Below are 12,537 nucleotides of genomic sequence, written 5' to 3'. Positions count from 1 at the left end.
TGCTTCAAGGGATAAGACGGCAGCGAACAATACAAGGGATCAAGGAGATAAAAAAGGGCAAAAATTGAAATCCCCTCTTAGTTGCTTTTCTTTTTTCTTATTATTCTCGCTTTTCTGTGTTATTGGTTCATTGTAAGAAAAATGCTTCGATACACCGTTGCGGATCCCACGTGTAATGGTCAGTTATGTAATTTTTTGGACAGTTGTCCTGTAAAGGTGGTCGTGGGAAGGGTGCAACTTTTACGGCGACTGAGCTTTAAAAAGGAATTTTTTGTACCATTCATACCTACTAAGTGTATCCTCCTTTTATTTCCGACGCGCGACCCACTGGAGGGGATTACTGTGAAGAAGGAGACTGTGGATCACGTCTCTAATTATCTGAAGTGGCTGAAAGAAAAAAGTGAGGGAACATTCAAGGTTCAGGAGTTTTTGGTGTGCACATTCTCTGGATGCGTTGTTTTAACCATGGAATGCCAGGAATTGTTACTTGCCATGTCGATTCTATCCTTGGCCCAAGACGATGATGCACCAGGCATTGGTTATCGGCGTGTACTTTCCTTTCCGTGTGATAAGGACCCTGTTTCAGAAGAATACTTATCTTGCAATTATTATGTTATTCCTACATGCACAATTTGTGCAGAGCGTTTGGAGCCAACACTTACTGGTTACACCTTTCGCACCTGCCGCTGCCCACCAGATAGAGAGTGCATGTGCTTTGTTGAACACTCATCATGTATTGTATGCCAAACTGCAATTGAGATGCAAAGGGGAAGTCACGAAATTTGTTGCGATGAATGTCAACTTTCGGGTGACCCTTGGATTTGTTTGGGGTGTGGCTTTGTTGGGTGCAGCCGGTATCAGGCCCAGCATGCCAGCCAACATTTCCTGCAGCAAAAGCATTTGTTTTCCATGAGTCTATTAACGCAACAGATCTGGGACTACGACAGTGACGCCTTTGTGCACCGCATTGTTATAACGTTTGACATGGACACAGGCACGGTTCAGCGGGTGCAGTACCCTGACCGTGACAATCCTCCTACGACGCTTGAGGATGATGATGCAGGGGACTTCATTATGGAAAAGGCCAAGAAGAAGCACATTAATGCCAAGTATGACTCAGAATTGGAGACGTCAAACGAAAAACTGGCTTTGATGATCAAAGATCAGCTTGACCTTCACCGGGCAGAGTATGAGGGGGTTGGGAAACTCCAACAGCATCAAGGAGACGAGGCACATTCACAGAGGAAAAAAAGTGGATGCTGCGAGTTTGGTGAGTACAACGCCATGGACGTCAATAAATATCATATTGTTAACCGGCAGCGGTGGCTTTTGCTTTTTCTTGAAAACCAAAGACTTATGCAGGAACTGCGGATGCAGAAGAAGGAGGCGATGGCGCTGAAGAAGTCTCAACATAAACTTGAAAGTGAGCTGCGGAATACAGTAGGGCAGTCTGCCACGGAGGATCTTCGCCTTACTGGTGAAATTTTAAGTCTTCAGGAGACTATCAAGGATATTGAGCTAAACTTTTCTGTGCAACGGGAACTTGCTGAAAAGTTGGAGGGGGGGGAGTATGAATGCCTCCGCGTGGTGAGTGGAGTTGAGCGGGCCGATCGTAAAAGACATGAAAGATGAGGAATACGTTAACGAGGCGAAGGAGTTAAAATGTTGTTATTTTTGCTAGTTGACTGAGCCACCTCCCCGCATCGTGTCGTGTTTCTTTTTTTTTTGTATTTGGCAGTGGTGGTGGTGGTGGTGGTGGTGTGTGCGTCCTCTGTGTCACTGAGAAAGGCAGGGTGTAGGTGTCTGGGACGTTGCTCCAATGTGAATGTTGCAGTTTCAGTATCATTGAAGCAGTTTTGATGGGGTTGAGGTGCTGTTGCTTTCCCACTTGCAGAGCACGATTGGCAACATTGTAGTTCCACACACAGCTTGAGCTTGTTATTATTATTATTTCTTTCCGCATCTTTTTTTTTTTTTTGAGTTGGGCTGAGCCTACGGAGTTAAGAGTGTTGAGGTGTGTGCGTGTGTGTGGATGTCTCATGATTCAGCATTGACTCAAACTCTCGATGAAACCGGTGTAGAGCGTTTTGCCTTCTCGTACCTTCTTCGGCGAGTGGAGACTGCGATGCGTGTGCAGTATGGGTCCAAAAGAGTTTTTGTGACGGCCTGTAAAGATATAGGGCAACTGTGGTCCGCCTTGGACTCCTCTGTCGTGGGAAATGATGAATACCAAGCGCTTCTGCCGCTCTGGACACAGTTTCTCAAGGAAGGTCTTCTTTTCATGACGAGTGAGTCACCTCTGTTGTGCGCAAGGGCTTTTTTGGAGTCAGTTGTGGTGTCTGCTTCTTGCAGCACTGTGAAAGATGTCAGCTCGATTACGGCAGCAAACACCGCATGCGTTGGGGAAATTATATCACGGCTCCTTTCCGAGATGAGCCAGCTAACATCAACTCTCTCGTCTCTCATTCCGCCATTAGGGCATCTACAGGAAGTAAGAAGAGTCATTGAGCTTCTACAGGAGTACCAACTTGCAAGTGCCGGTAACGTCTCTTCCCCCAGCACAACAAAGTTGGTAGAGGCATACAATGCCTTGGTCGAGCGCTATGCTTCAATGTTTGTGGAAGAAGTGGCTTTCCCCAGCTACTGGAATTTGGATTTGGACAAATCGTCGCTGTTGCTCGTCAATGGCGTGCACCCCGCCATTTATTTTTGTTTTATGTCTTTGGTGCGTCTCGTGCAGTGGTGTGGGTATCGAGTTCACATGATAGATGATGTGCCTTGTCGTCAGATCGTTGCGCATGTGTGGGAGAGCGGTGCTTTGGTCGTTGCCGCTGTTGCCGAGGAAAGGGAACTTAGTGAAAGCCTAAAGAAGCAGCTACAGCTGGACACTATGCACTTTGTGCTTTTTGCCCGTATGTTTCGCAAATTTGTGGGTGAGCGCCTCTTTGGTGTGGTTTCATGTAGTCTTTTGCGGCTTCTCGAGTCGGTAGCAAGACGTCTGCAGCCGAATCCGGACTCAAGCGGTGTTTTTATACCGACTACTGACGCCTTTGAGATGGATATTTGGAATGTACCACCCGTTGAAGCGTCGGAGTGGGCTGGGACCTTTGACGCCAACGGCAGGAAGAAGACAGATGCCTTTGTCCCTTGGAGTGAAGAGTTTATTCGAGCGCCGTACGTGAGGAAGGCACAGATGCCGCCCAATGGTTGGCAGTATATTTCCTTTCGAAACCTCTGAGTGTTTCTTGCAGGAGCGAGCAGACACCGCATTGTGTGCTGATGTACGTGTGTGAAATTGTTTTATCGTTGGCTTCAAGTTATTTGTTTGCTCCATGTTTTTATGTGAATTCGTCTTTTTCTTCTCTGGCCGCGTGCGCTTATGTGCATAAACGGTTTGTGAGGGATTTCAAGTTATTTGATTGTTTTGTATGCTTCTTTTGTCTGTGTGGTCGTGTGGTCGTGGTGTTGTGTTTATGCTTCTTGCACGAGGTCATGCCGCGACCGTTCTTTCGTCGTCTCCGTGTTCACGGCGCGACGCATAAGTTTGGTGTCGCCGTGCAGAGACTGACAGAAACGGTACTATGGCTGGAACGTGCCCCGCCCTCTGTGGAGCTATCCATTCACTTTATTCGATCGTCGCAGATGCACCTACTGAATTACAACCAACGCGGGATTGACAGGCCGACGGATGTACTGACCTTCCCCGGCAGTGGAAGTGGCACCCCTGACGCATTGTGGGCGAATGAGGTTCTTTTCTCTAACCAAGACAACCTCATTGGCTTAAAGAAAAGTTTACCCGCACAGGAGTGCACGGGCTTGTCAAGACGTGATGTCCTGTTGGATCTTGGTGAAATTTACGTCAGTGTCGAGGATATATGGATGCGCTGTCTCCGCTACCCACAGAAAAACCTCCGATTCCACGACTACCTGCAGGTGGCTCTGGTACACGCATTACTGCATGCCCTAGGGTACGACCATGACGCACCGGAGCGTTGGAGGAAAATGTCAAGGCGAGAGAGGTCATTGTTGCGCCAATTAGATGCGTTTCGGCGCCGTTGGCCTGGTTGTTTGATGGAGCTTGACGGCATTGAGTTGATTGCCTCCGTCAAGTCGTGATAGTTTGAGACAGGGTGCAGGCGCAGGGAAAACATACAAACACGAAGAGAAAAGATGTGGGAATCAACCCAAAACTAATCAACAAAAACAAGTCACAGTGAGACGGAAAAAAAAAAAAGCTGCAATCGGATTTTACTTGAAAGGAATACGAGAAATTTTGGAATGTTTATTTCACTTCAGTTTCTGTCACTCTCCTCTTCTCTCTCTCTCTCTCTCTCTCTCTGTGGAGTGTGGGCGTCTGTTTTTGTTATTGTGTTTTGATTTCATTCTCTTTGTTCACTCTGTTTGCTATGTCAAATTGTTATCTATAGGGGTGGGGCACCCGCGTTGGTTTGCAGCCCTTCGATGCTCTCTGGGGGAGTGACCTCGCTGGTGACACCAGGGCGTAATGAGTTGCGGTTCCGTAAGCCACAACGCCTCGGTGGTTTCAAAAATGAATTGTTCCCCGTGGGGAAGCAAAGCCATGGCCAAATCAAGCACAGGCGCCCCTTTGTGAGTGTTTGGCCTTCACTAATGGAAAAAGATGGTAATATCATAGACAAGGTCATGGCGCTGGAACTGGAAACCTTTTCGGATGAGGAGGCTGCGTACCTTGTCTCGCCGGACTCGCCGCATTCTCACGTTATCGATGAAGTGGTGGATGCCCTTTTTGAAGTTTTTTCCACGGCGCCGAAGCAGTGTTCATGGAATACTCCAGGAATCCGGCCAGAATGGAAGTATGAGTTGCGTCTTGCAGGGGAGTGGTGGCTCTCCCTGCGCGTTTTACCCTGCACTGTGAACTGGAAGGAGCACTACCCACCACTTATCCCATTTGCGCTGCGAAATACTAAGACTGAGAACCAGTTTATTGCCGATCTCGCCCTTCACATGGGTCGCAGATGCGCTGTATTCTCGCTTCTTCATCTTGACCATATCACGCTAACCCCTGATCGGGCATGTGTACTAGTCTTTGATGGGATTTTGCGCAACGCTTCCCGAAATTTACAATGCCTCTCATTCCCCTTCTGTGAGATTGGCGCCGCTACACTTTTATTGCTTTTGTGCGCTTTAACTCAATGTCACTCACTGCAGCCCCAACTACGATATCTAAACCTCTGCTACAATTGGATTGATGCCTCGTGTTTAAACATGATCGCCATGCTCTTGAGGCGCACATCCATTCGACGATTAAGCTTACAAGGCAATCGCCTCGGTGGCGGCAATATGTCGTTCTTTTGCGATTTCCTCCTTCAAGGTTGTTTCATGCTTGAAGAGTTGGACCTTAGTTATACCAGTCTTACACATGCCGAGGTGTGTGCCCTCATTAGCTGTCTCCCGAAACTGCAAAATCTTGAGGTGCTAATTCTCAACGGCGTGGAAATACCTGAAAGTAAGGCAGCGGCATTCTCAACCGCCGTACGAAAGTCAAATCTCACGTATGTGTCACTCAAGGGGACTAGCGCGTGCTCAGGTAAGGCGTATCTTTATCATATTGCTATGGCCTGTCAGCAAAATCGTGCAGCACGTGGGGTCTTGCGTGATCAGTTTCTGATGCGGTGCCTGGCGGAAACGGGAAGCTTTTTTGAGGCGTTTGCGCGAAGAACGTCTGAGTGGCTTTGTCCAAACGATAGTTCTCTACCCGTGTCGTATCGCGCATTTGTCACAAATGAACCTTCTCTTTCGCCCACCGAGAACCTTTGATGCGGGTGGCAGTGAGGAAGGAGAGAAGGGCGAGGGCGAAAGACACATAAACGCAGCGAAAGAAGAAAGAACTAAAGAGGGAGAAAAAAAAAAGCGGAATGAGGGGCTGACGGAGATACCCATGTCTGCAATGTACACTAGTGAAATCGTGGTCCTCAAGGCTTCTGATCTCTGTTGTGTTATGGTCATTTGTTCCGCTGGAAAAGGTGATGGTTGATGTTTCCTCGTGCCGTTTTCCCCGTTGAAACTTTACTTTTTTTTTTTTTGCTGCACTCCTTCCCTTTATTTTTTAACACATAATCAATCAACGTACATCATGTTTACCTCGTGAGTGGCACGTTGAATTAAGAGGTTATTGTGCCCGGTGAGGAAAATAGGGCCGCACAAACGTCATAAGCCGCGCGGCAGACACGCACCGTACGCAATGTCTATGCTTCGGCGACTGAGTGCTCCCACAACGACGCACACAAATGCGCAACAAGAGGTGATTGAGGTTAAGTCCGCATATTCTTTGCTGCGGATGTGTTATCGCTCCATTGATATCAAAGTGAGTCACGTCATGCTCGTCACTTCTTACAAAAGCGTCTGATGCAACAATGGCGCGAGAACTGCCACGAGACCGATCCTGAGAAGCAACGATTTCTTATGGATCACGCGGGAGTGTTTCTGCAGGCTCTGCACTCATCGCGCAACCCAAAGCCGGTCGAAGTCGTCAACTTTCAACTCTTCCGCCGAGTTGCATACGAGGAGGCGCAGAGGGCGAAGGCGGAGCGGGTGAAAACGGTACATAAACTTCCTTTGGGTGCCAAGCTGAACTAGCGGGTGTTTAAACGTTTCAGATGAAGAACGTATTTGTCGTTCCAGCTTGTACATGATTGTCTGCGTGTTTGTGTTCGTAATGTCGACACTTCTTGTAACACCTCTTCCTACTTGTGTGTGCATAAATATATATACGTAGTTCTTAAAAAAAAAAAATTATGGAGTTGTAAAAAGGCTCTCAAGGCGGGAAGACGCAGATGCACACGAAAGGGGGGGGGAGAGACGAAGTGAAATCTCTTTTGAGGAACGGGCCTAAATTTTATCCTCGCTAGTCACTACGAAAACCACCGCCGCGGCGGTGTTGGCTGTTTATATTCGTGCGTTGCGTGTTTTCTGGGGCGTCTTAACAAACCTACCCGGCATTCCAAGCCCGTCATTTCCCCTACGCTCAGAGGACGGAATTGTGGATATTTATGTCGAGCGTTTTTTTCTACAGCATTTATACGGGATGCACCAGGGAGGATCAATGTTCTGCCTCTTGCAGTAGCTGCGTCTCTTTAATCATAGGCCCTTTTTTACTGTGTATCTTTTTTCACCGCCAAATTGTCATTTCGAAGGCGGCTGACATTGAAGAAGTACTGCTGCGGCAGAAGTCAATTTTTGGTAAACGTTCCGGCCACGATTTGTTGCGTGTTGTCATTGGAAATGGTTTACTGGCGATGGGAGATAAAGAGAAACATCAAGAGCACCGTCACATCTTTGAACCTGTCTTGTGTTCCACAAATGTTAAGGGAATGGGGAATGAGGTCATGCGTGTGCATATGCTTAATTTGCTAGGTACTTTATTTGAGCTTTGCCGTCGCGCCGGCGACGGTGATGTCACCATCAATTTTAGTGAATACATACATGCATTCGTCGTATGATCTTTAGCATTATTCCTGAAGTGGCTTTTCATGTCTCGGGGGAAGATTCCGTCATGGCTCTTAATGCGTTTTTGGTCATAACAAGGTTCAACAAATTAAACGACCTCTGCCTCTACTACCGTACGGGGGCGCAAGAGGACGTGGAGGAGGTTTTGATGAAGGTGAGTACTATGCTTATGCAGAGGGCACTTGAGTGTAGTGGGCCTCAACGGTGGGTGGTCCTGAATGCATTGATAAATAAACTCAATGTGAAATTTGACAAGGTGAACTTTATTAGTCATTTGGCTGCCTTCTTCTTTGAAGGGCAGGATGCAACTGTTAATGCGTTGCACTTTCTTTTTGCCCTTCTGACACGTGATGAAAGAGTTCAGCAATGTCTTTACGAAGAAATTTTGTCTGTCATGCCGTTCACTTGCATCTGCCCAGCATTTGAGGAATTGATGGCCTGTTAGTATCTTACTGTAGTTGTGCGCGCAGCTATGCGTCTTTTTCCTGTGGACCCGCTCGTCTACCGTGACGCTGACAAGGAGGTGCACCTCCCAGCCTCTGATGTTACTCTACAAAAGGGAAGTGTTTGTGTGGTTAACATTTTTGGTGTTCACCGCAGTGGGGGGATTTGCGCTGATGGTGCCGTTCTCTTCCGCCTGGAACGTTGGTTGGGGGAGGAAGGGAACAAGCTCCGCGAGCGGTGTGGTCGCTGTGGCTATATTCCTTTTAGTCTCAGAAAACGCAACTGTATTGGGAAGGAGGTATATAGGCTCTATGATGTCATCCTCACAACGGCCGCCCTTCTGCGACATTTGCGTTTTGGCCCGGTTGGGTCATTTCCCCGTACGCAGTTTGGATTTACAATGGCGTCACACGGGCCCGTGTCGTGTAACTTTACTGCTGAGTAAGGAAATATCGGACGAGGTGATAAGGAGCAGTATGCGTTTGCTATGCGAGCACGCGGCAGCAACAGAATATGCCGCAACGCAGAATTTGCCTGGAAAAGGTGCAGGCGAAGCTTCAAACACGTGTAAAATGGGGAACGTAAAAGGGGAGCAAAGAAAGACTCCGAAAGAATAAATAAATCGAAAAAAAGGGGTTGTGGGATTGGGAGGAAAGTGGTTTCAGGAATCAAGCGGACAACGAGCAGTTCTTGATCGCAACTTTTATGGAGTTGGCGCCTTTTTTTTTCCGCATTCCAGATGTTGTGTTTGTTTTTGCCGTTGTTGCTGCTGCTTACATCGATCTTGTGTGCATGCCCATTTATGTCGAAGGGGCGATTACTACAAAAGCAGCCTTGCGAGAGGCAAACATAAACTTTAATTGCGTGCCATCAATACCGTTTTTACCCGCTTTCATTTGCCGCAGTAGTTGTGTGAACTTTTTGCCTGTCTCCCTCTCCCGCTGTTGCGGCTCATTATGATTTTATTTGTTTTCGTCGCTGACTTGTGTCTTTGTATTTACGTGGGTATATGTCTTTTTTTTTTCCGCTGACGAATAATTCAACTCTCTTATTTACCTTTATTTTTTCCTTTTTTGTTGTTGCTTGTGTGCCTGTGCGTGTCTTCTGCTACGATCTGCTTCTTTTATTTGTCAGTTTTTGTTTTGGTGCGCCGACCACCCTTCTGGGGCTGCTGCGACTTTATTACCGACTTTTCCCATGTTTCTTTCTGCAGGATGACAAGGGAGCCAGTGGCCAAGTCGTTGCGTGGCGTGGCACGTCTGCCGCCTTCAACGGCGCCGGCCACGCGCACTTCGAGTGGTCTTCTTGCGACAGTGACGTCTGCATCAGGCGGAGGCTATGGCGTGCTGGTGGCCACAACTCTGTGCGCAGATGACGCACGCCAGGGGGAATTGGCATTTTTGACGTTGACGGCGGACAACTCTGCAATGCTTCTTGCAAGACGGAGATTCGCCTTCAACGCAGAGCCTCTGTACGGCATTGCGAAAGTTGTGTGTGCGGGTGTCAGCGTGGTTGCTGTAATGAGCTCATCGGGTGAAGTTGTGTGTGTACGTTCGGGACTACTTGAAAATGATGTCGATGATGACGCTAGCGATAGTGAAGAGGACGACGCAGAGACGTTTGTAAGTGCGGTGGCTCACGCTTTAGACATTTGTGCCATAACAGTAGGGGGTTGCCCTCTTGTAGTCACCTCTGGTCATCTGAAAGTACAAGGTTTTTTCTTTCCGCAGCAAGGCGCAGGTGGGGGAATGAAGCATGAGTGCCGTGAGTTAAACTTTGGACCCTTCCATTTCATTGCAGGCGTCGCAGATTATTGCCATGGGCCAGCGCTTCTGCTCGGATGTACGCTTGGAAGTATTGTTGTATTGGAGTGGACCTCCCCGTTGGATGATCCCGTTGTTATTCGCTCTATTCTCATGGGGTCATCAACACGTTACATCGGTGTGGCTATCGATGAATTTGAATGCTTTGAATCCCAACGGAATGTCACATTTTGCTGTTTTGGTGAGACGACCGCGGAGGAACAAGAAGAGACGGAGCTTTTGTTCTTGCACCGCACGGATGATGCTCCATTTGAGATTAGAAGGGCATCTGACGCCTTTGTGTCTTCGCTGCCCTCATGGAATATGATTTGCCACAATGCACCCAGTCGGCCGCACGCGGAGGGTTTCTCGCTCATGGTGACACAGCCACAGCTTCACCGCTCGTCATGTGCGACGCACCACGCCCTTCTTATTAAAATCACGCAATCCGGGTTGGACGCAGTGGCATCCTTGTCTCACGGAGAAGATGCAAGCAACGTCGCAAGATTCTCATCATCGATTCACATCAGCGTCATGGAAATGCTATCCACAGAGTGCAAAAAAGCCCTTGCGAAGCTTACCTCGGCAGTTAGTGTGCTTCCGATGCTACGGCACACCACAGGTCAGGGCTCTCATGCCCTTTGGGAATTGGGTTTGTGTGATGGACAATGCACTGTGTTTTTTAGTTTCATTGAAAACGGGCAGATGAGGCCCTGTAGTTTACTTTGTCTTGAGGGCAGTCACGATCGACTGCTGGGATGTTCTTGGCTGCCACAATCACGCGGAGCCATCATGGTCCTTTCAGGGACTATTCTTAATGCTTTGAAAGAAGCCAGCGAGAAACAGGAGAGGGAGTCCGAAGTGTCGGCGGTTGTCGTTGGTGAACTTGTTTTGTCCACCCGAGAGCCTCTGTCATGGGAAGGCGTTGACGCATCTTTCCCATTGACTCTGGAAAATGTGCAAGAAGTGGTGCGGACTACTGTGCAGAAGGAGAATGAGAAGATGTTTGCTCGTTTAGAGCAACGTCTGGTTTCATTAGAGCATGCAATGAGCCTGTTGCTTCGTGGTGAAGCGAAGCAACTGAGTAATGAGCGAGTTTGAGTGATAATATCCCACAAAATTGATCGCACTCATACTGTTTTGTTTTTGTCTTGTTTACTTTTTGTTGCTTTTGTTTGCCTCTCTCAGACACACACACACTTTGCTTTTTTAAATTTCACTGTGTGGTTGTGTGTTGCTGCATATATATATATATATATATATATATATAGTCTTTCCTGCGTATCCTACTCTCTGTCGCCCAAGTGAACCAGTGGAAGCGGAGTGTGAGTGGGGAGTAGTAGTAAACGCGGGGCAGGGGCTTCAATGGCGGTAGCGCTTCCTTCCAAGAAAATTGATGAGGCTCTTCAGCTCGCCTCAGAGGCACGAGAATTGCTTCTTTTTTATGGGCACAACAGAAAGGCCTGTGCTGCTTCACTTTTGCGTATTCAGAGTCTCGTGCGTGGCCTCCTGCAGTGCACCTCTCTAATGCATGCCTATGATCAAACTCCCTACAGCAGCAGCATCTATAAGCATGTCTCTCGAACTTTTATGAGTGTCCTTGATTTGCAGCTGGAAGGCGGCACCTTCAGTGATGGTCACCGAGGCGAAGGGGTGACGCGTCGAACAGAGACAAGGGAAGATTCATTGAGTTCTGGGCAATGCCTTGTGGGCGGCGACGCCGATACTGTGACTGCGAGTGTGGACCCATATAGGCAGCCTGCTGCTGGCCGAAGCGTGCAGTGGGTAGACATCGCGGGATGTGAAGAAGCCATCGAGGCCCTTAAACAAGCGACAACGCTCCCATTGCGGTTTCCTCAGCTATTTCAAGGGGTGCGACGCCCTTCACGACGCATTCTGTTATATGGCCCACCTGGCACAGGCAAAACCCTTCTCGCCGCCGCCACAGCAACTGAGTATGAGGCAACACTATTGACCATTTCTTCGGCAGACATCCTTAGCAAGTGGATTGGTGAATCTGAGCAGCATGTACGCGGTGCATTTGAAACTGCGTCTCAACTTTCTCGTTGCGTCCTTTTCTTTGATGAGGTGGACTCCATCTGCAGCGTCCGTGGCGGGTCTAATGAGAGTGAGGCCTCACGACGAATCAAGACAGAGTTACTTCTTTGTATGCAAAGTTTAAACTCAGATAACGTCACAGTTATAGCTGCGACGAATATGCCCTGGGATTTGGACGCCGCCTTTCGTCGTCGATTTGATCATCTTATTTTTGTAGGCCTTCCCTCCCCGTCTGCGCGTCGCCAGATTTTCATGTCTCAGCTAAAGTACGTGCCACACTCTCTTAGCGACAAAGATTTTGACTGGCTAGTCAACTGCACAGAAGGATACTCAGCGTCTGACATTCAGCAGGTTGCCATACACGCTGTGATGGAACCGGTGCGGAAGATTACCCAGTCGGAGTACGTCAAACCGATGCCTGCTGCAATGACATCCCACACCTCGAGCACGTGTTTCATGTCGTGCTCTAAGGAGGATGAAAATGCTGTGCCTCTTTTTGATATCCCTGCTGCTGAGCTTCGGGTGCCAGATGTGTGCCAAGAGGACTTTGAGAAGGCACTTCGTGAGTTTCCTCCAACAGTTTCCAATGACGAGATGGAGAAGTTCTGGCAGTGGCGCAGCCAAGTGAAAAAGGCGGGAGTTTAGGGCGCCGTGACTTTTTAAACCACACGATCTTTTTTAATCATATTTTTTCTTCACATTGTGGATGCTCTTCATCATTCACCTTGGTTGTTGATGTCTCTTTTTT

General features: G+C 48.2%; 9 protein-coding genes and 1 pseudogene across 9 annotated transcripts, besides 4 other annotated features; all 10 read left to right on the top strand.

Moving 5' to 3' along the window:
* Positions 1-141: 141 nt before the first annotated feature.
* Positions 142-1,632, top strand: TraAM80_03671 (BRCA1-associated protein; the record flags this gene model as incomplete). The annotated part of the gene is made up of 1 exon (XM_029380624.1): positions 142-1,632. The coding sequence occupies one exon, from the start codon at positions 142-144 to the stop codon at positions 1,630-1,632; it is 1,491 nt and encodes a 496-aa protein (XP_029239591.1).
* A 105-nt stretch (positions 1,633-1,737) lies between these two features.
* Positions 1,738-1,765: a microsatellite.
* A 267-nt stretch (positions 1,766-2,032) lies between these two features.
* On the top strand, positions 2,033-3,238 carry TraAM80_03670 (uncharacterized protein; the record flags this gene model as incomplete). Its single annotated transcript, XM_029380623.1, has 1 exon — positions 2,033-3,238. One exon carries the CDS (start codon positions 2,033-2,035, stop codon positions 3,236-3,238), a length of 1,206 nt encoding a protein of 401 aa, XP_029239590.1.
* Positions 3,239-3,492: 254 nt separating this feature from the next.
* On the top strand, positions 3,493-4,116 carry TraAM80_03669 (putative rRNA maturation factor; the record flags this gene model as incomplete). The annotated part of the gene is made up of 1 exon (XM_029380622.1): positions 3,493-4,116. One exon carries the CDS (start codon positions 3,493-3,495, stop codon positions 4,114-4,116), a length of 624 nt encoding a protein of 207 aa, XP_029239589.1.
* Positions 4,117-4,298: 182 nt separating this feature from the next.
* Positions 4,299-4,339: a microsatellite.
* Positions 4,340-4,461: 122 nt separating this feature from the next.
* On the top strand, positions 4,462-5,796 carry TraAM80_03668 (uncharacterized protein; the record flags this gene model as incomplete). Its single annotated transcript, XM_029380621.1, has 1 exon — positions 4,462-5,796. The coding sequence occupies one exon, from the start codon at positions 4,462-4,464 to the stop codon at positions 5,794-5,796; it is 1,335 nt and encodes a 444-aa protein (XP_029239588.1).
* A 433-nt stretch (positions 5,797-6,229) lies between these two features.
* TraAM80_03667 (hypothetical protein) lies at positions 6,230-6,613 on the top strand (annotated as a pseudogene).
* A 415-nt stretch (positions 6,614-7,028) lies between these two features.
* Positions 7,029-7,478, top strand: TraAM80_03666 (cytochrome p450-like protein; the record flags this gene model as incomplete). The annotated part of the gene is made up of 1 exon (XM_029380620.1): positions 7,029-7,478. One exon carries the CDS (start codon positions 7,029-7,031, stop codon positions 7,476-7,478), a length of 450 nt encoding a protein of 149 aa, XP_029239587.1.
* Positions 7,475-7,930, top strand: TraAM80_03665 (cytochrome p450-like protein; the record flags this gene model as incomplete). The annotated part of the gene is made up of 1 exon (XM_029380619.1): positions 7,475-7,930. One exon carries the CDS (start codon positions 7,475-7,477, stop codon positions 7,928-7,930), a length of 456 nt encoding a protein of 151 aa, XP_029239586.1.
* Positions 7,931-7,957: 27 nt separating this feature from the next.
* TraAM80_03664 (cytochrome p450-like protein) lies at positions 7,958-8,374 on the top strand (the record flags this gene model as incomplete). Its single annotated transcript, XM_029380618.1, has 1 exon — positions 7,958-8,374. The coding sequence occupies one exon, from the start codon at positions 7,958-7,960 to the stop codon at positions 8,372-8,374; it is 417 nt and encodes a 138-aa protein (XP_029239585.1).
* A 769-nt stretch (positions 8,375-9,143) lies between these two features.
* Positions 9,144-10,832, top strand: TraAM80_03663 (uncharacterized protein; the record flags this gene model as incomplete). The annotated part of the gene is made up of 1 exon (XM_029380617.1): positions 9,144-10,832. The coding sequence occupies one exon, from the start codon at positions 9,144-9,146 to the stop codon at positions 10,830-10,832; it is 1,689 nt and encodes a 562-aa protein (XP_029239584.1).
* Positions 10,833-10,867: 35 nt separating this feature from the next.
* Positions 10,868-10,908: a sequence feature (A-rich).
* Positions 10,909-10,972: 64 nt separating this feature from the next.
* Positions 10,973-11,001: a microsatellite.
* A 95-nt stretch (positions 11,002-11,096) lies between these two features.
* Positions 11,097-12,434, top strand: TraAM80_03662 (putative vacuolar transport protein 4A; the record flags this gene model as incomplete). Its single annotated transcript, XM_029380616.1, has 1 exon — positions 11,097-12,434. One exon carries the CDS (start codon positions 11,097-11,099, stop codon positions 12,432-12,434), a length of 1,338 nt encoding a protein of 445 aa, XP_029239583.1.
* Between the last annotated feature and the right edge of the window lie 103 nt (positions 12,435-12,537).

The sequence above is a fragment of the Trypanosoma rangeli genome (genome assembly GCF_003719475.1).
Source record: "Trypanosoma rangeli strain AM80 chromosome Unknown Tra_15.4_contig_00098, whole genome shotgun sequence".
NCBI classification, from domain to species: Eukaryota; Euglenozoa; class Kinetoplastea; order Trypanosomatida; family Trypanosomatidae; genus Trypanosoma; species Trypanosoma rangeli.
This window is presented reverse-complemented; position numbering and strand designations above follow the sequence as displayed.